Below are 23,165 nucleotides of genomic sequence, written 5' to 3'. Positions count from 1 at the left end.
CCAGGCAGGTATTATTGGCACTTCTTTAGGGGGAAACTGAGGCACAGAGCAATCAGGTTACTGATCTGAAGGGTTAGGACTTAAACTCCAGCTGTTGGGAGCCTGAATCTCTTCGCTTCATCGCTCTGTAATCACCTCCTATGTGCTGTGGGCCAAGTCTTTGCCAGAAGCTGGGGACCCAGAGGTGAACGAGAATTGACAGCACCAGGGACATGACCTATGAACTTCAGGCTGATGTGTTCAGTGTGTTAGGGTGTGATCTTAAGATCAAGGGTCCCCCGAAGTGGGCTGCATGGTGTCCTCCGAAAGACATGTCCTCCAAAAACTTGTGAATGTGACCGTATTTGGAAATAGGGTCTCTGCAGATGTCATTACGGTAAGGATCTGAGAGGTGATCATCCTGGATTAGGGTGGGCCCTAAATCCACTGATAAGTGTCCTTATAAGATAAGAGAAAGGTGGGGAAGATCTGAGACCGGAGAAGGCCGGCTAAGATGAAAGCTGAGACTGGAGCCAAAGACTGAATTTTTTGTATCAAGTGATGTAAGGGCCCAACTGAATTGTTTTCAACGTGGACTCTCACTTCACAGATTCTTTTATAGAATAGTCTCCCCTCCCCACTGCTGGGATAGAGCTTCTCCATCTTGGAACAGATTCCTGACGTGCACAGGGTGTCTGTGGGCATTTAATTCCAATCCGTTGGTCAACATGTCTCTCTCCCTGTGCCAATATCCCTCTGACTTAATTACAAGCTTTGTCATGGGTTCCCATATCTGGTAGGACAGGTAACACCACCTGTTCTATGTAAGTATTCTGACTATTTGCAACCGTCTGCTCTTCCAGGTAAATGTTTGAATCATCTTATCAACTTCACAAGGGAAAACCCCTGCTGTGACTTTGATTGGGATGGTGGTAAAACTTCAGATGGGGGGGGAGGGGAGGCAGCAAACCTTCAGATGGGGAGAATCAGCATCCTTTGAGCCTCAGCTTCCCCGTCCATGAACATGGTACATCCATCATCCCTGTTGCTTCCTTGGGATCTCTCTCTTTTTTAAAGATTTTATTTATTTATTTATTTGAGAGAGAGAGAGAGAGAGCGCGCATGAGCAGGGGGGAGGGGCAGAGGGAGAAGCAGACTGCCCAGTGAGCGGGGATCCAGAAGCGGGGCTCGATCCCGGGACACTAGCATCATGACCTGACCAACTGAGCCACCTAGGCGCCCTTCCTGGGATCTCTTAAGGCAGCCATTTCTGTTTCCCTGCAGGATTGAGAATACCATTTATTTCATTTATTTATCTTTCCCATGTAGGGAGTCCTCCAACTGACCTTCTGTTTCACCAGATTATCATTTCCCCCACTACATTCCTGATATCACTGAGTTGTTCTGTTGTTGTTGCTGTTGTTTTTTTTAAGATTTTTTATTTATTCGACAGAGATAGAGACAGCCAGCGAGAGAGGGAACACAAGCAGGGGGACTGGGAGAGGAAGAAGCAGGCTCCTAGCGGAGGAGCCCGATGAGGGGCTTGATCCTGGAATGCTGGGATCATGCCCTGAGCTGAAGGCAGATGCCTAACGACTGCGCTACTCAGGCGCCCCATGTTTGTTTGGTTTTGATTGGACCCGTTTTAACATGGCCAGCATTTTCCCTTGTCAGTTTTGGGGGTGTGTATCAGGTTCATTTTAAGCTCCTGGCCTGTCTGTCCTCCTGTTCCCACTCTTGGGGGAGGCCATGGTTCAGAGACTTATCCTGGTGAAATGATGGGTTTCTCCAGATCTGGTCATTTGGATTCCTACCCATTTCCTCAGGGACATCACAAGGCCAGCCCCTGTCCCCCAGTCTCGGGGAATGGGATGAGAACTCAAGTCCCCTACAACCCAGGCCATCACTTCTCACTCTTCCTCATTCCCCCTATCCGGCCTCCCCCCCACCGCCAGCCTCTCCCAGGAAGGCAGCCCATAGGGGGATGGTCGCTCCGTATATTGCAAGTGCCACCGTCACTGCCTGGGTCATTCCAGCCTCGGTCCCAGCAGGTGTGGGGGTGTGCACCACCTCTTCCCAAAATGGCAGGGTGATGCCAGGAGCAGAATTCCGAGCCTCCTCCTTGAGGCTGCCTGACGCCTCTGTCTCAGGCCTGGGGCATTCTCAGAGTTTTCTCGGCATCCCCCACTCTAGCACCTCTAGGCTGCTCTCCAGGAAGAGCTGAGATTCCCTCCATCCTGGACATCAGGCCTGGGATCAGACCCAGGAGCCCAGAGGTCATTTTAAAATGCTTTGTGTTATGGAAAATTTTGAACATGCCCTGGAGTCAAGAACGCACAGTGACCCCATGGGCTGTCCCCAGACTCACAGTGATCCAGGAGGCACTGACCCCATTTTGATGACACTCCTTCCCCCTCGACTTTATTAGGGTACTGCTAATCCCAGGGTCATGCTCCTCACCCGAGATCTGAGATGCTTCTCACAGGACAAGCCCAGCTCCAAAATCAAACTCACCCTTAAAACCCTCTCTCTCTCTCTCTCCCTGTCTCTCCTTGTCTCCCTGTTTCTGTCTCTCCCTGTCTCTCTTTATCTCTCTTTCCCCCATCTCTCTCTTTTTATCTCTCTCCTAGTCTCTCCCCCATCTCTCTGTCCTCTCTCCCTGTCTGTCTCATCTGTCTCCCACTGTCTGTCTCTCTCCCAGGTGCATTGGGTGTCCTGTCTCACCTCCCCCAGCTCCTGCATCTACCCCCGGGCCTCCAGTCTGAGTGGGAAGAGCCATGCTGTTGAACCTGCAGTGAATGGTTGACGGGCTGGACTTCTGAATGAGGCCAAAGTTGTACACACTGGGCCCAACCTGGGACCCAGCTGCCTTATCCTGCCCATTAACCCCCAACCTGAGAGCCACATTGCTAAGCCCCCAGAGTTATCCCCACAAAGGTTCCCTTGAAGGGCCATGAGCTTCCCCATTGGTCACCCTGAGTGCAACGTACTGATGACCCCGGGGACTCCGGGGCCTCAGGACACCGGCCTGAGCTCCTCAGCACCCCCAAATCGTTCTAGAATAGAAGCAGTACCACGAGTGGACCTTGTCAAGGGGCAGCTGTGCACTGGGCATGACTGGGCCATGCAAGCAAGCCTGCCCTGTAGATGAACAGCTCGAGCATGTGGACATGGTGTGATGTGTGATCTCTCCGTTCTGTGGATTTCCATCAGCAGAAAGCAAATACATACAGTGGAGAGGATAAAAGACACTAAATCCAACCCAGGGTTTACTTACCCCTCCTGGATAGCACCTACTGCACCACCCCCAACCCACCCAGTCCCCATGTGGCCAGGGGGTTATGACCTCATTGTGCAACTGGGGAAACAGAGGCAGCGTCTATGTGCGTGGCTTTGACAGCTGTCATAGCTCCGTTCCTAAATTGACTGCTTTCATCTCTTTTCTGCGCTTACGTAACAGTAAGCTCGTGCGTAGTGCACAAAGCCTTTGTACGTTACACGTTAATATTTACTTGATTGAAAATACAGATGTGTTTTATTTTGAAGTGAGAAAAAGAACATGAACAGGCACGCCTGGACAGCTAGCCTCTATAGTAAGAGCATTTTCCATCCTTTTGTAGCTCTGACCAATCACACAAGTTCCTGGAACAGAAGACTTTGTATCAAAGCATTTGGATTTTGTTATGATGTTGCCTTTCCCTGCCAGTGTTAAAATAAAGTATCATATAACTATTTTAAAGGTCAGCTTTGTTAGGGCATTACCCACGTACAACAGAGTACATTTGGATGAGATCTGACAAAAGCATACAATCCTGAAACTGTCAATCTGGATATATTTCCATTACCCACAAAGCTCCACTGCCCCCCCTCCCGCAGCTGATCCCCTTCTCCAGGTATACAGTAAGTAATAAACACTGGATGAACACATTTGCCTTTACCAACTGGAAACAGTGAGGTATAGATTCAACTGGTGGGGAGATGGAGACGCCTCCTGCCACGATCCCCCTGGGCTCAGCCCAGAACAGGTCCAGGAGGCTGGGGTGGAGGTCTGCCTATGGATATTGGCAATTGGCCAAAGCCCCATTTTATAGCTAGTACTACTGAGACCAGAGACAAATGCCCAAGAGGGTCCAGTGACCCTGATTCCAGCCCTGGACCCTGGGCCTCCATCTTCTCACCTCAAAAGTGAGGATAAAAGGGAAAGGTGGGTGTTGCTATAGACTGAATGTTTGTGTCCCCCTAACATTCGTAAATTGAAGTCCTGATCCCCAACGTGATGGTGTTGGGGGGAGGCTTGGAGAGGTGATTAGGTCATGGGGGGGGGGAGCCCCCATGATGGGATTAGTGCCCTAAGAAAGAAGAGACACAGGTAAGCTGCCTTCCTTTCCCTGCTTTCTGCCGTGGCTGGACGCCGTGAGCAGGTGGGCGTCCACAAACCCAGAAGCAGCCCTCACCAGACACCAGATCTGCCAGCACCTTGACCTTGGACTTGCCAGCCTCCAGAACCTCGAGAAGTCCATGTTTACTGTTTAAGCCCCCCATTCTGTGGTAGCTTGTCATAGCAGCCTGAACGAAGATTTGCTGCATCATGGGGTCACCGGGAGCCCTCATCCGGTAGCTTTGTCCTTCTGAATCTCAGTCTTCCTGTCTGTAAAATGGGGATACTTCTGGGACCAGCCTGCTGGGAGCTTTTGTGGCTATTAGAGGTAGCTCCCAGCAAGGCTGGGCTGGGCACTTTTAGGCTTTAGCAGCTGTGATGGCTGTGGTTGCTACTGTTGCCATCCCGGCCCTGGTTCTCAGTCCTGAGAGTTGGCTGCTGGGCATCCCAAAGCTCTTCTCTCTGCCTTCTGACTCCGCCCAGCAGCTTGTGGTCTTATCTCGTTCTTCCTGCTCTGTGTCCTGGGAGGTAGCCATGGCAACATGGCAGAAGAGGGTGCACTGGGCAGGCAGGTGGCTCAGGAAATTTCCGTGCAGAGGCGGGGCTGGGTGCTGTTCACCTCACCTGCTGCCCCCCTCCCCCCCACTCTCCCCTGGTCCCCTGGCCAAGGGTATGTTCAGACTTTTGGCCTTCCGCCTGTGGCGGTCGAGGGCACCACATCCTGCCTGAATTGCCAGGCGACCCTGACCATCCTACACTTAGCCTTGACTATCTACTGGAGCCTGCAAATTGTCAAAGGGAGCTGGGGGTGGCATGAGGCCAGCCCCTGAAATCATTATGTTCCCTCTCACCCCAGGACCTTTGCACACACTGTGCCCACTGCCTAGGATTCTCTGTTTCCTGTTTGTACCTGCAAATCTCCTCCTGCAGGTCTCTGTCAAGTGTTACCTCCTCCAGAAAGCTCTCCCAGACCCTACTCAGGGGGGTCCCAGCCCTGAGTATCTCCCTTTGGCAGGTCTTGTCCAAGTTATGATTTTGCATTTATGGTGATGACTGTATTAAATCCATCTCCCTTGTTGATGGGGAGCCCTGGGCAAGCAGGGGTTGAGGTGCCTGGCGCACAGCGAGTACTCAGTAAAGAGTGATGGAGTCAGAGAGGGAATTCAACAGCTGTTTATTGAATGTCATCTTACACTCGATCAACAGCTCCCCTGAGCCCTTCAAGGCTTCCAGGTGCTGGGACATCCTATGAATGAAGAACCCCCTCTCCTTCCTGTGGCCCAGAGCCTCTTGCTGACATTCTAGCGAAACTCTTGAATGGTGTCATTCTTGTCACCCAGGCCCTGTTCCCCAGAGACACATGATACATTTAGGAGCTCATCACCAGACCTCGCTTGGGCTCATCCCCGTGATGAGGTCCTGGGGACAACAAGGATGGTGGACGTCAGGGCTCCGATGCGTCAGGCCCTTTCTCGGTGCCTGGCCTGAGATCCCCTCAGGACCTTCACAACCTCTTATCGCGAAGACGTCATCAGAGGAGAGGCAGATGTGACAAATAAACATCTCATTTCCTTGTTTGTTTGCTTTGTGGTTTTTAGTGTAAGTAAATCCCATGCAACATTGGGATATTCTTATACTAAAAATGTACTGCTCGCTCTTTGAGCTCACAGAGTAGACACCATAAGCAAAGCTCACCCTCCTGAATTGAAAAAAAAAATTATGGACAAGAAATTATCGGTGAAATGAAATGGTGGCAGACATGCTTAGGGAATACTGCGGGGGTTCAATCCCTTTAGGAATCTTGTGAGAGATGAATGTGTGGGGAGGGCCACTAGTGAGCTACAGAGCAATATTGGAACGGCGGTAATACGAGGAAATTGTATCATCCTGTTAGAAGCCTTGGAACGAGCTTAAACAATGGGTGGGAGGGGCGCTTGGCAGCTGGTGAAGTGTCTGCCTTCGGCTCTGGTCATGATCCCCGGGTCCTGGGATCAAGTCCCCACATCGGGCTCCCTGCTCAGCGGGGGGTCTGCTACTTCCTCTGTGCCCCCCCCCCTCTCAAGTAAATAAATGAAAGCTTAAAAACAAGCAAACAAAAACAATGGACATGCTCACCAGAAGCAATCCCCTGCTACCCCATGCCCGGCTCCGTAGCACCGGTTTCACTACAACATAAAACTCAGGTCCTAAAAAAAAAAAAAAAAAAAAAAGTGTTGGCTGTTCATCTGAAATTCAATGTTAACGGGGTATTCTGTATTTTTTCCGGCAACCTTGATCTGTCGTCACGTCCATTTTACAGACAGGGAAGCGCAGGCTCGGAGAGGCTAAGGGATGTGCCCAAGGCGTTGCAGCCAGGAATGAGCAGAGAGAGAATGCGAGCCAGACCCTAGGATCCAACACCAGCCGGGTTCAAGTCCTGCCCCCCAAGAGCAGGTATGAGCCTGCGGGCTCCTCAGTGAACAAAAACCTTCCCCTCACCTGGGCCAAGAACTCTTTGCACATTCCCACTCCTGGTGCCGGAGGGGTCCCCAGGCCCAGGGTCCTCGGCAGACACCTGCAGAGGAGCCCGTCCCACCGCCATCTGGACTCTGGCATCCGGAAGCTGGTCAGCTGGTCCCCTGTAAACAGCCAGTCTCATGTCACTGTAAACAGCTGGTGTCTAGAGCTATTGTCACAGTGCCCAAGGCTCAGTGTGACTGCCCTGTGACTCGATACCCTGCCACTGGCCCCTGTCACTTGATCCTCAGTAAACAGTGTTCTGAGGATGGGCAGCAGTGCCCCGTTTGGTCAGTGCGCTGCTCGAGCCAGCGGCTGGGTCCAACCTAAACTGGGTCCCGACACCCCGTGAGCCGTCCTCGCTTGCTCCATTCTAATACTCTGTAAACATCAAGTCTTGATACCTGTTGTTTGTCACTGGTCAGACGCTGTTAGTGTCTCAATCTCAGCCCTTTGAGCAGAGTTCCAGTGCTTTGTAAACAGCGAGGCCCGATACTTTCTTTGTTGCCCATTGAGCGTCTCATCCAGGGGCCGGCCGATGACAGCTCCGGCCGCAACCTCCAAGTAGCTTTTACACTTTGAAATGGATGGAAACCAAAAGAGGATTCCGTGACACGTAAAAACTATCTGAAATTCAAGTTTCTGTGTCCATGAATAAAGCTTTATTGGGACACAGCCACGCCCACTCCTTGGTGTCCGTGTCTGGCTGCTTTCAAGGGGGCAGTTGAGTGGCTGAAAGAGAGACTGCCTGCCCCACAAAGCCTTGAATATTTATTATCTGACTTTAGAGAGAAAGCGTGTCAACTCCTGCTCTCAGCTCTCAGGCCGTCCCCGTTCTCTGTACTGCACTTGGCACCCTGTTGGTCATCTCTCGTCCACGGCGTTCACATCCTGCGTGAAGCACGAGTTCGACGGGTTCAACAGTCCGCGATGTTTGTATGCTGTGCAAAGGCGTCCCCTTCCTTTGCGAGAGTCACTCGCAGCCTGATGGGCTGACATGCTCAGGGCTGCAAGTGTTTGGACTCTGACAGCAAGTTGACGTGTCCTAACTGTGCTGACACTTCATTTGGGGAAAGGCAACCAAGAGGAGACCTAAAGGGTAACTAAGAATTTGGCGAAGGAAAGAGGAAGGATTTTGCCACACGGGGGCAGGACCTTGAACTCCGAGCCAAAGAGCTGGACATTCTCCCGAGGGTGATGTGACGCTCTGGCCACATGGGGACAGAAGCCGAGAGTGCTCTGCCTGGACAGGGCTATCACCTCCCCTTATCTTGGATTTCCCATCGATGCTGTGGGCTGATGTAGCCAGAATGAGGAACCTTCTAGGCCTACTCTGGAAGGAAAGGGTGAGAGATGATGCTGGGAGGCTCTCCTATTTGGGGGAGGGGTGCTGTGCCCCCCCCCCCTTGGAGCTCCCATTACAGAAGCGAGGTGGAGGACAGCCGTGAAGGCACTAATATGTCGTAATTACGAATTGCCAGAAGCACAAGGGAAGGGCTGAGAGAATGGGGCAGCTTTGGTCAGGGAGGCTGAAGGGCTTCTGAGGAGGGAAGAGTTGAACTTAGATTTGAGGAGGAGAAGGTGGGAGCCTTGTGAGGAGTGAGGGAAGGACAATCTGAGCAGAAGGAACAGCAAGTGCAAAGGCCCTGAGGCCAGGCCATACAGGACCTTGTGGGCTTAGGCAAGGGTATGTAAGGGATGGGATCTGAGCCTTGTTTCTTTTCTTTTTTCTTTCTTCCTTTCTTCCTAGAGATTTTATTTCTTTATTTGTCAGAGAGAGAGAGAGACAGCACAAGCAGGGGGAGCAGCAGGCAGAGGGAGAGGGAGAAGCAGGCTTCCTGCTGAGCAGAGAGCCCGATGTGGGGTTTGATCCCAGGACCCTGGGTTCATGACCCGAGCTGAAGCCACGCTTAGCTGACTGAGCCACCCAAGTGCCCCTGAGCCTTGTTTCAAAGCCCCCATGGCTGCCCTGGGCCTGGAGCACTGAGACACCAGCACAAAACCCCCATTACACTGTCTGTGTCTTGGAATATCTCTGGTCCATTCCACAGATGAACCGGACTGGTACGGAACTGCTGTGAGCCAAGGCCAGAAATACCACAGGCCTGGGCAGGGGAGTTTCCAGAACACACGGGCCTCTGGATCAAGTGGGACTATCCTGCCTGCCCTTCTAAACCGCAGAGTTTGGCAGGTTCTGAGGGTGATGCGGCAGCAGGAGTCACCTCCTGGGGGTCGGACATGGCGAAGGCGCCTGGGTCAGCTCCAGAAAATCAGCATGTGGGCAACACGGTCTTGTGTTCCTGGCTATGCAACTGAGAGGCCTCAGCCCTGGCCTGTTTGGAGGGGACAGACACAGCCAGATACCAAATGTCCTCAGCCTATGGTGTCAGGACTGGCCTGGAGTAAAGTGGTATTTGAGATGGGGTTTTGCAGGATGAGTAGAAGTTTGCCAGCAAGAGAAAGGCATCCCAGGAACGAGGCATACAGGAGGCCCCAGTCTGGCTCCAACTGGCCCCTGCGGTTGAGTGACCTCAGACGGTCCCTGACCCTCACGTATTTCCCCCACTTGATGTGAGCAAGGACAAAGGCTTTATGCATTGTCAGATCTGGCCAGCCCAGGGTTAAATCCAGCCTTTTCCACTTTTTGGGTGACTCTAGTAAGTGAGACCCCACCAGGCTTGGCCCCAGTTTACAGGAGAATAAACTGAGGCTTACAGAGGGGGCCCACACATCCTAGGATGCAGAGGGAAGTGGTCAAAGCTGAGTCCAGATTCAAGGAAGGGCAGGGGAACAGTCAAGAAGTAGGAGGGAGTGACCCGCCCAAGGCCATTATCCTGAGGCCTGAGAGATGGAGAGGAATGGAGGGGAGAGTAGCTTGGTTAGTGGGCATAGCAGGTGCAAAGGCCCTGAGGTAGGAACATATTGAACAGTCTCCAGGAAGAGTCAGGGGCCCAGAGGCTGATGAGTGAGGGGGCAGATGGAAGGAAAGGAGAGCAGTATACCCCAGCACAAGCTAGCTCTTGCCAGCCCTCACCAGTACCCACTGCAGACAGACAACTACGCCCAACACCTAGACTCAGACTGGCAAATGCACCAACCAGCCCCCGTTTGCTCCCCATACTGGCTGAGATGTGTCAACCCGCATTCAAGCACATGCGACACACATGCCCGTGCCTCTGGGCAACTCCACAGCCAAGGCTGACACACAAACACGCATGCGCACACTGGTGGGCTCCGTTTACCTCCAGGCTGCTTGCAAACACACAAGTGTGTGTGCACCCCTGCCACCCCCCCGGCACGCGGCATGAGAAGGGTCAGGAAGTGCGGCTGGGGGCTCCCTTGAGAGCTGGCTTCCTGTTTTCAAAGAGGCCAGGAACTGCTGAGGGAATGTTTTGGACAGACCCAGCCCCTCCTCCCCTGGCTCAGCACAACCCATCCAGGCCCACAGACCTTGTATGGTTTCTGTGCCCAGTTCTGACCTGGTCCAACAGCCAAGTCGGGTTCCAGATGACAAACCCGAGGCTCAGAGAGGTGCGGCCACTATCCCGGGGTCACGCGGGAAGGAAGAGGTGGTGCTGGGAGTCCAGACCCTAAACCCCACCCTGCCTCCCCCTGGAGCACCATGCCCGGGGTTGGGGGGCTCACAGATGGGGAAATGGGAAATGCTCCCTCCTGCTTTGTACCGTGGTCCTGCTCCTGGGCTCCTGGGGCCACCCTCACCCAGCCCCAGGCTCTCCTGCTCCATGAACCCAACTCTCCCATTCACTACCCACCCATGTCACTCCTCCGTGTAGGCCACCTACACAACAAACGTTAAAGGAACGTCAGCTACCGGTAAAGACTTGGTCTCACCCTTCAGGGGCTGGTCAGGGCGCCTAGGAGCAAATAACCAAACACATCTACAGCTGCCCCCTGTGCTCCAGCCCCACAGAGCCGCAGGAATGGGTGAGGATGCACCTGGCCCTCTCTCACCTGCTGCGGTTGCACAGGCTGTCCCTCTGCCTGGAATGCCCTTCTCTAGCTCCCTGGCGAACTCCTCTTCATCCATCAAAACCCCAACTCCAGTGTCCTCTCTTCCTGGAAGCCCTCCCAGGGCCCTCCAGCCCTTGTCCCTTCCCTCTGGCTCCACCCTCACTCCACAGGGCTAGGGGTGTCTGTGGATTCCACCACAATGACCTTGGGACTCTCTGTTCTGCCCCTCTTTATGGTAGCAAAGATGGCTCCTATTCTCACCTCCAGGACCCCCCAAACTCCCACGGTGATTCGCCCACTCAGAGTCACATGCTTATTCCTGAACGAATCCCTGCGTCTCTGGTGGCAAAAGGCTCTAATTGGCCAGACCTGGTCACATGTCCACATGTGGAGCCACCACGTGGACCTGGCTCCATTTGTCCACCGACAGGCAGGCAGGGAGAATATCTACAAGACCACAAAAACCTTTGACCAAGGACTAAGGGGTCCTCTGCTTGCCCCATCCTGGCTGGAGGGTCTTGGGCAAGTCACCTGTTCTCTGTGCCTCAGTTTCCCCACCTGTGAATCAGGCTCAGCAGAGCCTCCCTAACCCTGCTCAGCAGGCCCTGTTTACCCTGTCCCCGCACCCCCCCCCATTCCTTTATTGTTGTTCTCTGTGAATCCCCCAAACCCCCCACAAAGGGTCTTCCAGTGAGGCAGGCCCTGATCGCCACTGGCTGAGTCACTTCTTCCTCCTGGGCCCCTTGCCCAGTCTGATGCTTTCTGGGGACTTTCCTGGCCTTGAACATCAGAAATGAGGTGGGGGAAGCGAAGGCAGAGGCGCGCGTGTAGACAAGGCTGTGCACACCCTGGCGTGGGTTCAAATCCCCCGTCCTGCACCCACCTGTGAGACGGAGGCCATCTTTCCTGCTTCCCTTCAGAGTTGGGGGACTCCACACGTGAACGCCCTGCAAGCCCCCTCCCAGGGCCGTGGCCCCCGGTGTGGTCCGTACTGTCGCACCTGTTGGCGTGCTTTATGCGCATGTGCACGCACGTGCACGCGGGTCCGTGTTCATCAAGGTCTAGGCTGTGTGCGCCCGAGTTCGTGGGCCTATTTCTGTGTCTCCGTGCGTGCGCACGCGTCTCTACGTGCGTGTGCGTATGTGTACGTCCCAGCAGCCCCCGCGTGGAGCCCAGTGGGCCTAAAAGACAGAGAGACCCAGCCCCCGGCTGGAAAAGGTGCATCGGGAGGAAACTCCCCGGGAGCAGATGGGAGGCTGGGAGGCTGGGGTATTGCTGGTGTGTTGGGGGCGAAGGGGGCACCGGCAGGAGGTATGTGCAGGGAACGGCGGGGGCCCGCAGGGTCAGGAGGAGGCGGGGCCGGGGGGTTGGTCAGCCGGCGGGAGGGGAGCCGTGTGTGGGAGCCTGGGAGGCCAAGGCAGAGCTGAGCTTTGGGATGAAATGGCGTGGACTCTAAACTATGCCCTGAGCACCTAGTGCGCGCCCAGTGCGGGGGATACAGCAGGACTCTGGGGTAACAGACACCAGACCGACAAACAAGTAAATACAGAACTCCAAGGAAGGGGAAAGATCAGGAAGCAAAAGGCATCAGGACAGGAGTAGGGGAATGGCGGGGCGTTCTGGCACAGAGACAGGGAAGACGCCCTGAGGAGGTGATCTGTGATCTGAAGGCTGCCAGGGAGAAGGTCCTGGGCATATCTGGGGAGAGGGAGCTTCAGGTAGAAGGCCCAGCAGGTGCAAAGCCCCTGAGGTAGGGATGAGCTGGCAGAGGGGACCCATTCAGGAAGATCTAAGCCCCAAAGTAGGGAGGGGAGGCATCAGGGGGCAGCACTGGTGGGGAGCAAGGCCACGAGGACGGGCTGTCCTGTAACTGGAGCCTGACGGGAACCCTCCATTCCCACCCCACCCACCCCCAGTGCTCCCTGCTCGGGACAGAATGTGCTGGGAGGAGAGGCCAGCGGCTGTGCCTGGTGGCTGGAGCCGGGCAGCTGGAGGATTCCTGAACAGCAGCCCAGCTGGGCCCCCTGCCAGCAAGGGCGGGAAAACAAGCGGAGGGCGCCCTGCCTGCCTGTCACCCCATGGCCCAGGGGCCTGGCCAGGCCAGGAGAGGAGACAGAGGGGGTGAAGGAGTCAGAGACGGAGAGAGGCAGAGAGATAACCAAGAGAGATGGCGAGCCAGAGACAGAGCCAAAGAAATGAGTGACAGAGAGAGATGCAGAGATGGTGAGGCAGAGACAGAGACCGGGGAGACAGAGACAGTGAGGGACTGACAAGAACAGCGAGCAAAAGGGACAGTGCGAAAACAACATGGAGAGGAGGAGTGCGGGGGAAAGGAGGGTGAGTCAGAGACAGAGAAGAGACCCGGTGTTTGACTTCTGAAAGGGTGACAAGTTCTGATTCTAGGGGTTCCTGGGAACAATGTAAGGCGGTAACACCCCCACCCCCATCAGAATTTTGGTCCACACCAGAGTTGGGAGGGGTCTCCTTCAGTCAACAACCCTCCTCATGCCTCTCATGCCTGCTGTGTGCTGGGGCCAGGGACACAGCCCTGCCCCAGCCCTGTCCTCAAAGCTTCAGACAAACAAGAGAATATCTAAATAAAAATTTCAGAGAGTAGGGGCACATGGGTGGCTGAGTCGTTAAGTGTCTGCCTTCAGGTCAGGTCATGATCCCAGGGTCCTGGGATCGAGCCTCGCGATGGACTCCCTGCTCAGCGGGAAGCCTGCTTCTCCCTCTCCCACTCCCCCTGCTTGTGTTCCCTCTCTCGCTGTCTCTCTGTCAAATAAATAAATAAAATCTTTAGAAAAAATTTCAGATTGTGATGAGGGCTATGAAGACAATAGGACAGGGGGATGGAAGAGGGAGTAACGGAGAGCAGCACGTTTAGCGAGGAGGTTGGGGTGTTTCCTGAAAAGATGAGGCTGGGATGTAGAGAGGAGCCAGTCCTAGAGAAGAGCCTTTCAGCAGAGGGAACCACATGTACAAAGGTCCTGAGGTAGGAGCCAGCATGGGGTATCTGAGTGGCAGTCAGGGATCCAGGGGAAGCTGGAAGGAGAGGTGGGTGAGAGATCTTAGGGGCCTAGAGAGGGGTGGGATTTTATTTTAGGAGAATAGTTGGCTACCCTCCTCTATATCCTGTGGGCCTCACTCTGTGCTCAGGGAGTTCCCTGAATTCTGGACCACCCAAGCCTGCTCCATTCTGGTTTTCATTTATCTGAACCAGATAATCCACCTCTTCCAGGGATCAGGTTCCAGACAGTTGCAGACGCAGGAGTTCTGGGGACATGAGGTGGCTTGTCCTCCCAAGCCTGCCGGGGGAAACCTTTTGTAAAACCGTACCCCCATCAGCTGTTGTGACAGACACCTTAGACTCTTCTCGGCTTGAGAACATGGATCCGGCAACTTACCCCTTCCTGAGGCTGCTATGTTGGGGGTCTGGGGTGACTGTGCTGTGTGGGTACATCTCCCCTCTGCTGGACCCAGAGGAACCCCCAATCTGACAGGCTCTGAACTTGATGCCAGGTCAGCTGCTCAGGGCAGATGCTGCTGGACAGGGAGGGCTAGGTAAACCCCAGGACCAGAAGCAAGTGGAAATCAGGACCCAAATTCAGACCAGGGATGGGAGGCAGTTGAGGCTGTGGCGGAGAGATGCCCCAGAGTCCCAGAGGAGGAAACTGGCGTAGAAGCAAGTGACTTGCCCTTGGTCACTCAGAGAGCTAAGCCTGAACCCAGACCTGCCAGTGTCCAACCCCGGGGCCCCCCATCCTCATCCCTGCCCCTTCGCCCTGCAAATGGTCATCCCAGACTGCCAGTTAATTTTCACTGCCTTGGGCAAACTGTGAGCCCAGCTAGAGCTATTAGATGGGGTTCTAACTTGGCCCCGCCCCAAGGAGGGTGGGGCCTCGAGTCTGGGGCGGGGCCTGAGTGCCGGCCCCGCAGGGAGGACCACCAGGGTCCATCAGTTTCACGCTGATCTGTGAAGCGTAGGGGTTCTGAGCGGCGACTCCGGACCCTGCACGGGTCACCTCACCCTGTTGGACTCACTTTCCCTACTTTCAACTCTGGAAGACACAATCTCCGTGCCGCAGGGCTGCCTGAAAGCCCAGTGCGTACTCAACGATGCGTATCCTTGCATACCCATGTCCAGGGCAGCCCTATTCACAATCGCCAAAAGGTGGGAAAGACCCAAAAGTCTATCAAGGGGTGAAGGGACAATCAAAATGGGAGTCCATCCACACAACAGAATATTATTTGGCCATAAAAAGGAATGAAACATGACACAGGCTACCATGTGGATGAAACTTACCATGGAAATTTAAGCTGAGTCGGAAGCCAGACACAAACGAGGCCAAACAGAGTCTTATCCCATGTGTAGGAAACGTCTAGAACAGGCAAATCCACAGGTCAGTGGGTGCCAGGAGTGAGGGAGGGGGTGGGCAGTGACTTCTCCTGGGACCGGGCCTCCTCTGGGGTGATGGGGATGTCCTGGAGCTAGACGGACGTGACAGGTGCCCACACTGTCAATGCACTAAATGCCACCGAACTGAGCACTTTAAAACGGTTCATTTCACCAAATACGAACTGTGTCTTGAAAACAAAAGCCTTCTCCCATTCACGCTCTCAGCCTCCGCGACTATACTAGCGAAGGGGAAATGGGGTCCAGCTCCAACCTGAGCTCAGCCTCTCTATGTGTCCCTGGGCCTCAGTTTCTTCTTCTGGACAATGGGCCCCTCAACCCCTCCCCCCCTTGGCCTGGCACTCAATCCTGGAAATTCTGACCCAAGGTGGAGGTGAAAGCCACTGGGCTTCTTCAGCAGCTGTGGGAAATAAACCAATAAGCCCAGTCTCTTTCCCCATACTTTTATTTAAAAAAAAAACCAAACAAACCAACAACTGTAAAAAAGAGAACAATTTAAAGCTTATCAGAAATGTTGAGTCCCAGGCGGGGGCCCTGCCCCAGCCGGGGCTGAGACTCTGCAAGCCGGGGGGCTGGTCCAGCTGCCCCCTCATACTTTGTCCCTCCCTCCCGGCAGGAGGTTTCCAGAGCTGCACTGGGCCTGCTGTTACCCCAGGCTGACCTCTGTCCCCAGGGCCTGGCTGAATATCCTGAACCCGGTTTCCAGGGTCATATAATACGCAGACAAGGTCTCATGTCTTGGAGTACTTGGAGGAGCCCCCAGGCAGTCCCAGCCTGGGCCAGCAATCTCTCTCTGGCTTTCAAAGGCTGGAGCACATGTCCCTGCTACCCACAGGTCCCACATAGCTTCAGTGACCCGCATCCTCAAATGCCCCATTCCTGGGCCCTCTTGCCTGCCAGACCTTGCCATGTGGCCTCAACGGAGGCACCTGCTCTCTGAGCCCCAGAGGGGGTGATCTCCAAACATCACTCAGCTCTGACCTTCTCCGACTTCTTCTTCCTCTTCGCTTGTCTGCCTCCTGAGCTGTCACTCGTATGCCAAGGCCTCAGCTAGAAGGCCCTTTGCTCCGGGAACCCTTCTCTGTTCCTGTTCAACTCTCCCAGCCCTGGGTCTCTTCCTCTGGGCCCACGAGACTGGAAGTATTTATGTCTGGCTATGTCTCCCAGACGAGAGGCTCCTACGCTTGTCCACGGGCCGGCATAGACCAACAGGATCCGACGATGGGCGTATGATGCCTTACGAGGACCGGTCCAGATAAATCAGATTCCACACTGGCTCTTCCTCTGTCCTGCGTGATGTCAGAAAGCCGGGCCCCACTCTGAGACTTGGGGTCCCCAGCTTCAATGCAGTCAGGTGGGGCGGCTCTTGACCCAGCCACTCCCCATATCCATGGCGGCCGGAAGCGTGTGTGCGACCTCATCCCTCGAGGTCTCCCCTAGCTGCTCAGCAGGTCATGCAGCGTGGCCTCATGGCCTCTGAGGGTGGGTTCGGATCCTCCTGAGAGAAAGAGTCCCATCCAGTCTCGGGGGGGCACCAGAGGCTCAGAAACACCCCTCCGCTGCCCTGCTTATCTCCAACTCCCACATTCAACTGGGGGGGGCAACGTGCGGAGCAGACTGGGGTACAAGGCGCGCTCAGGCCCCAAACTCATCTGAGTCCCACCCCCACCCGGGCTCCCAGGGTCTGGAGAGGCACTGGGGCTTCTCGGACCCCCAAGCTCACCTCGGAGTACAGGGGTGGTGGGCGGTAGCGGAATTCCTGGATATAGGCGAAGAAGGGCCCTTCGAGGCTCAGGTCAGTGTCTTGCAGTGGTGGGAAGGGGCTCTGCCCCACGGCTGCCACCTCCCCGTCTGCCACCACCTCTGAGTACTGGGGCGGGGCTGCAAGTGAGAGAGATGGGGTGGGTGAGGCTGACAGAGAAGGGGAGCCCCAGAATCGGGGACAATGGCCAGGAGCTGGCTTGCACCGATTCTGGGGTTGCCGGGCTGTGGGGCCTCAGGCTGAGATTCTGGGGGGAACCTGTGGCCGCCAGCATAATCACTACTGTGCCCTTTGACAGATGGGGGCACTGAGGCTGGGGGAGGGAGAGTCTGCCTAGCAGCCGCCTCTCTGCCCACCCAGCCCCCTTCAGCAGGATGGGGAGCTCACCCTCAGGCCGCTCTGGCAGGGCTCCCAGCCCCCAGTCCAGCAGGAAGCTGGTGTGGCTGCCCACGCTGGAGGAGCGGCTCCCGAAAGGGTGCAGGGGGATGGTGCCGATGACCAGCGGCAGCTCCAGGAGCAACTTGGATGTGCCAGGGATGTCCACGCAGACCTGGGGGAACGAGCCATGAGGGCGGGGGCCCAGGCAGCCTTGGGGGAACTCTAGCCTGGGGGACCGGCCAGATGCAGCCGCCCCTGCCCTCCTCGGACCAACGAGACACTCTACCTTGAGGGAGTAGTCCACGTGCAGCACCCGGCAGTGCAGGATAGAAGGACCCACAGGGGGGATCCGCAGCGCCCGGCCCTGCCACAGCGCCCGCCGCCCGGGGCCCACGGGCTCGCCCGCGAGACTGGCCACCACGGCTCGTTTCTGCTTGCGGGCACCTCGAGCCATGAAGGTCTGTGTCTGGACCACTGCTGCCCGAGGAAGCACGGGGCGCGTAGAGCCATTGTCAATCTCCGCGAAGACTGGGATGACCTCACCTGAGGTGGGGCACGGGGGGGCATCAGATTCCCCATCTGCAGCCCTGAGGCCAGCCCTCTTCCCCATCCGGCCCCGCCCGCCCGATACCTGGTGTGTAACCCTTTCGGTCGATTTTGGCGGAGAGGGAGACGAGACCACGGCTGCTGTACCAGGATCGGGCGACCTTCTCCAGAGCTCCGGCCTGAGGGGCCTGGTGGGATGGAGAAAAAGGATAGAAACGGGTCACTTTGTACGAACCACAGACCCCTGTGGAGCTTCCAGACCACCCCCAGCTGAGAGTGGGTTTGGGGCAGGGTTCCTGGTTTTTTTCTTTTTCTTTTTCTTTTTTTTTTTTTAAGATTTTATTTATTTATGTGACAGAGAGACAGCCATCGAAAGAGGGACACAGCAGGGGAGTGAGAGAGGAAAAAGCAGGCTTCCGGTGGAGGAGCCCGATATGGGACTCGATCCCAGAACGCCGGGATCATGCCCTGAGCCGAAGGCAGACACTTAACGACTGCCGTACCCAGGCGCCCCAGGGGTCCTGGTTTTTTTCTTAACAACCAGGTAGTCTATAAAAACAAATCCACAGATGAAATCTATCTTATAAAAATGAAATGAACGAGCTAATTACTTAGCATGTAATTAGTCCTCAGAAACCCATTATTATCACAAGCCCTGGCTGTGCCCCGTTTCACGGATGAGGCCTTTGAGGCTCAGAGGGAGTGAGATACTCGCCCAGAGCCACATAGCAAATTGTGCAGGTGGGATCTGCACCCAGCTCCACTGGACTCCAAAAGCATTCCCATGCCTGCCTCCCTCCCTGCCAGGGCCCAGCTAGGATTCCCACTTTGTGCAGGAAGTGAAGGGGTGAGGAGCCAGTTGGGGTCACCCAGCAGCCAGGCCCCCACCAGCAAAGCTCTCTCAACCCACCTCCCCTGGGAGCTGCCACTCACCAGTAGGGCAGGCGTGTTGATGTCCACCGGCTCAATAACAGTAAATACCTTCCTTGCCCGGCGGGCAGGAACCCAGGGCCGGTGCAGGGTGGCCTTGATGCAGTACCGGACACTGCCATGCTTACCCTCGAATGAGGTCACCAGGGTCCTGCGGGGTGGAAGGAAGGTACTTCAAGGAGCAGAAAAACAGAGACACGCAGGTGGGGGGTGCTCCCAGAGACTTAGGAGAATGAGAGACAGAGACACGGAGGGAGAAGTCTTGGGGTCCAGAGGGCCCCCAGAAACTGAGCAATGGAGCCTTAAACCTGAAAGGAGATACAGGCTTAGGGACTCCCCTATAATCCCGCGCCCCAGATGCAGGACTTACGGAGGCAGCTGGAAGCTGAACGGGAACTCGTGGCGCCCCGGAGGCAGCGTCGTGGTCTCTCCCGTGTCTGCAGGTAGGAGCAAGAGGGGGAGGCTCAGCGGCCGCTCCGAGTTCCAGGAGCGCCGCGCTGGGGTAGCCGGCCCATACCTGGCACGAGAAGAGTGGCACGGTGGCTCACGACCTCCACACGCTCGCTGTAGCTCTGCGTGTACGCGGTGCTCGAGCCCGCGCTGCGCGACTCGGTCCAGTGCACGTGGGCGCGGCCCCGCGCGCGCAGCTTCAGGGCGCCCACGCGCGCCGGGCCCGCCAGCTCCAGCAGCACCCGGCCGGCAACGGCCTGGCCGCCGCTGAAAACCGGCTCAACGCCCGCGCTCGCGCCATCCAGCTGCACCACGAACGCCTTCACCTTGTCGAACAGCATCGCGCCTGGGATGCGAACCCGCGACGCACAGACCCTGGCCTCGAACCCGCGACGCGGCGGCGCGAGGTGCGGAGGCTACAGCCTCAGAACGCGAACCTGCCCGGGGCGCGCAGGCGCACTTGCGGACCGGGTCAGAAATTCCTGTGCGCCCTGCGCCGGCGCTGCCTTTATACGGCGGGCGGGGCGGGGCGAAACGCGGGCCCCACCCCCAGAAAAGAATACGCCAATGGCGAGGCGAGGGCGTGGCTCCGCCCAGGCGTGGAACAAAATAACAAACTCTGCACCTGTCCTCTACTCTCGTGGACCCCAGCGTGCAACAAGCATCGCGGTCCACAGCCTGTCTCTCGCGGACCCCGGGGGTAAAGGGAGGGAAGCTTAGGGCCGGAGTTGGGCCCCGGGCTTGAGGTCACCCAGCAAGAACACTCTGCCACTAGGTTTACTCATCAACTGGCCACCACTTGCAGATCTGACTCGAGGCATGTCCAGCCCCGAGCGGGAAGGCTGTGGAATGGCCTGGCCGCAATCGGGGCCTTGACAGCCTGGGACTAGACTGGGCGTCAGCTGCCCGCTCTGAGCGATGGGGGAAGGAGGAGGAAGTGGGTAGGGCCTCGCTCTGCTTGGGCACCTGCTGCCCGCCTCTTGCGATTCGAATCCCGCTGAGCTGGATGACCCCGGGCTAGAGATCACCTCTTGAGCCTAAGTTTCCACGTTCGTCGTTTGCAGAGCCAGAAGAAAACCGGCCCCGACCTCTGAGTATTGTGTGCATGAATCACGGTGTAGCCCATGCTCGGACACCCTCCCCCTCCAGAGAGCCTCGCTCCCAGGTCATCAACCCACTCCCCACATGTCGCCACTCGGTCACGCCTCAGCGCTTTGCCCAAGCTGTTCCCACCACCCGATGTTCCTGTCGCAACTTGATGTCCACCGGCTCAATAACAGTAAATACCTTCCCCAGCAAACTCCTACAAGCCTCCGAGGCGTAGCCCTTGGCCCGCTCCTGGCACCAGCAAACTCCTACAAGCCTCCGAGGCGTAGCCCTTGGCCCGCTCCTGGCACCCCTCCAGCCCCAGTTCCCTCACAGATAGAGCCAAGCGGAGGGGACGTCCTAGGAACCCCAGGGGCCAGGGCTGCGGTGTACCCTCTAAAAGGTATGACTCCTCTCTGGTCCTCAGTTTACTCAAAGAACCTCAAAGAGCGTTTCTGAGGGAAGGCGTTCCTGGTCGCGGTCTGTAGGGCGCCGGCGCCCTCTGGTGGCAGAGACATGCGTAGCTGCTCGAACCCACTCCTGGAGGCCGCCTTTGAGGTGCCTTCAGATGGCCCTGGGAACCTCCTGAGGCCTCGGAACCCCCGGGGGGGGGGGGAGTCATAACAGGGCATGGTCCCCTGCAGTCAGAGTGGCCACAGAAGCAGTGGGTCAGAGCAGCACCGAAGGGAGGAGCAGAGGCTGTAGACACAGCGATCAGCTTGGAAGGCTGCATGGAGGAGGGGACTCTGGGATTGAAATGAAAGGCTAGTACCTTCTCCCAGGGCCAAGTGGAGCCCTGCAGGCTGTAAGCCCAGGTGGGGGTGGAGGATGTGGTAAGTCCTTTTCACAGATGGGTCCCCAGAGGCCCAAAGGGCCTCACCTGAGGTTACGCAGCAGTTCTGCAAGCTTCACCCCAGTGTCTTAATAAAGCAGCTGGTAGAGTGGGACCAGGGGTGTGACCAATTTCCCTTAAGTCTCAGGGGAAAGGAAGTGCCTCTGGGGCCTCTTCCTGTCCTGCCCTAGGGCCCTCTAGGCCTGGGTTTCCACAGCTAGTAAGGGGAGAGTCCCCACATCTGGGGCTGTTGGGCTAAGGCTGAAAGGCTGCGGGCAAAGGAGCTACTGTGTACGGCCCTGCCTCTGCCCGTTTTACAGAAGAGTATACTGAGGTCTGGCTTAGCGGAGGGGGTGGTAAGGCCACGCGGGGAGCCGACATCATCCACAGCAAACATAGCTCAGTGCTGAGGCACAGACTCACCCCTGGCCTGCTCCTGACCGGCTGTGGGGCCTGAGTGTGAGGGACTGAAGTTCAGAGCTGGGAGACCCCTGGGAGACAGCTGGGAGTCCTCTCTGCCTGATCTGACCCCACCCCAAGTCTCCTCCCTCTCGGGGATGCAAACCTACCTGCAAATACCACCAGAACTCCCCACCCACGTTTGAATTCATTCCTGTGAGAGCTAGTGGTAAACTGAGGGGGGAGGCACTGGTAGAACGTGAGATGGGGGTCTTCTCTGGGAAATCAGGGACCCCAGGTCTGGAGTTAAAGGGGGATCCTTGGGTCCAGACAGGAGGATGTCCTGACTGTACCCAGGGGTTCTCCAGACTGGGGGGGGGGGAGGGAGAAATCACCGCCACAAAGCCTTTACGTGGAGGGCTTCCCGGCTCTGGAAAGGGGGGCGCCCAGACCCCAAGAGGGGTTCCTGGGAAAGAGGGTTTGGTTGGGGGGGTAGGTGGGTGTGTGGCCTGGCAAGAGGGTCCAGACCCTGGGGAGGAGGTCTCCACTTCTTAAAAAGAGTCGCCCGACCACACAGCCTCTAAGTCGAAACTCTCCAGGCACTGGAGAGGGGCGCCCAGACCCGGGGAGAGGGCCCCGGGGGATCCTGGCTGGGGAGCGCCGAGGGAGCGGCTCACCTCGGAGCAGCAGCTGCCGCCGCCGCAGGTACGTCTCGGCAGCCGCGTAGTCGCTGGACACCGCGCTGACGCCCACGCTTCGGCCCTCGAGCCAGTGCGTCGCCGCCCCGCCGCGTGCCGCCACCTCGAGCGCTCTCACCCGCAGCGGCGCCACCGCCTCCAGCAGCACCCGGCCGCACAGCCGCTCCCCGCCGCGGTACGCGCCGCCGGGGCCCCGGGCCAGCTCCAGCGCGAAGCTGCGCACGCTCCCGTAGCGCATGGCGCAGGCCGGGGCGCAGAGCTGGGAGGGCGCACCGCGGGGAGCCCGGCCCCGACCCCGGCCCGCCGCCAGCGGGCGCCCGGCGGGGCGTGTCTGCGGCCCTCCCGCGGCTCGGCGCCCTTCCTCGCGGCCCCGGGCGCCCCCGAGCGTCCTCCGGCCTCCGCCAACTCGGGCAGGCGCCCGGGGCTCCCGGCCGGCGCGTCGGCCGCCAACTTCCTGGTCCTCGGCGTCCGCCCCCGTGACGCGCCCGGGCCCCCGGGGACGTGCGGCCCGCGTGCCCGCGCTGTTGACTTTGCCACCACCACCACCCCCGCCAGCGCGGGGCGGGCCCTGTTTTTGTAGGGTCGGCGCTGTTGAGTCAGAGGCGGATGTGGCTGGCCTCGAGCGGAGCAGCCACCCGGCTATCTGGTGGTTTCATGTGTCCCCCACCCGGCACCTTTGGCCCCGGCACCGCCCCAGCCAACCCCTCTGGTCTCCTGGCTGTTCTCCACGCACACCAAGCTCGGGGCTTGCCTCTAGGTCTTTGCGCTGACGGCTCCCCCGCTAGGAACGCCCTTCCCCACATGGGCTCTCCCATCTCCCCATCCCCACCCCCATGCCCAAA

At 57.2% G+C, this 23,165-nt stretch overlaps 2 protein-coding genes across 3 annotated transcripts; one reads left to right on the top strand and one right to left on the bottom strand.

Moving 5' to 3' along the window:
• Positions 1–6,043: 6,043 nt before the first annotated feature.
• Positions 6,044–8,934, top strand: LOC123001190 (small nuclear ribonucleoprotein G-like). Its single transcript, XM_044385136.2, is given in 2 exon segments — positions 6,044–6,265; positions 8,905–8,934. Coding segments are annotated over 2 exon segments (219 nt in total). The 5' UTR covers positions 6,044–6,076.
• A 6,735-nt stretch (positions 8,935–15,669) lies between these two features.
• ARRDC2 (arrestin domain containing 2) lies at positions 15,670–22,616 on the bottom strand. 2 transcript variants are annotated; one of them, XM_026500506.4, is made up of 8 exons: positions 22,303–22,616; positions 19,229–19,295; positions 18,862–19,009; positions 18,014–18,116; positions 17,669–17,925; positions 17,392–17,554; positions 16,966–17,123; positions 15,670–16,740 (listed from the first exon to the last, which is right to left on the bottom strand). In XM_026500506.4, exons 1-8 carry the CDS (start codon positions 22,559–22,561, stop codon positions 16,687–16,689), a joined length of 1,209 nt encoding a protein of 402 aa, XP_026356291.1. In that variant the 5' UTR covers positions 22,562–22,616; the 3' UTR covers positions 15,670–16,686. The 2 variants fall into 2 exon arrangements, with proteins under 2 accessions (XP_026356291.1, XP_026356290.1); XM_026500505.4 differs by lacking the exon at positions 22,303–22,616 and adding an exon at positions 19,376–22,295.
• Positions 22,617–23,165: the final 549 nt, after the last annotated feature.

Source organism: Ursus arctos, unplaced genomic scaffold, assembly GCF_023065955.2.
Source record: "Ursus arctos isolate Adak ecotype North America unplaced genomic scaffold, UrsArc2.0 scaffold_14, whole genome shotgun sequence".
Taxonomy (NCBI): domain Eukaryota; kingdom Metazoa; phylum Chordata; class Mammalia; order Carnivora; family Ursidae; genus Ursus; species Ursus arctos.
The sequence above is the reverse complement of the archived record's forward strand: the minus strand, read 5'-3'. Positions and strand labels throughout refer to the sequence as shown.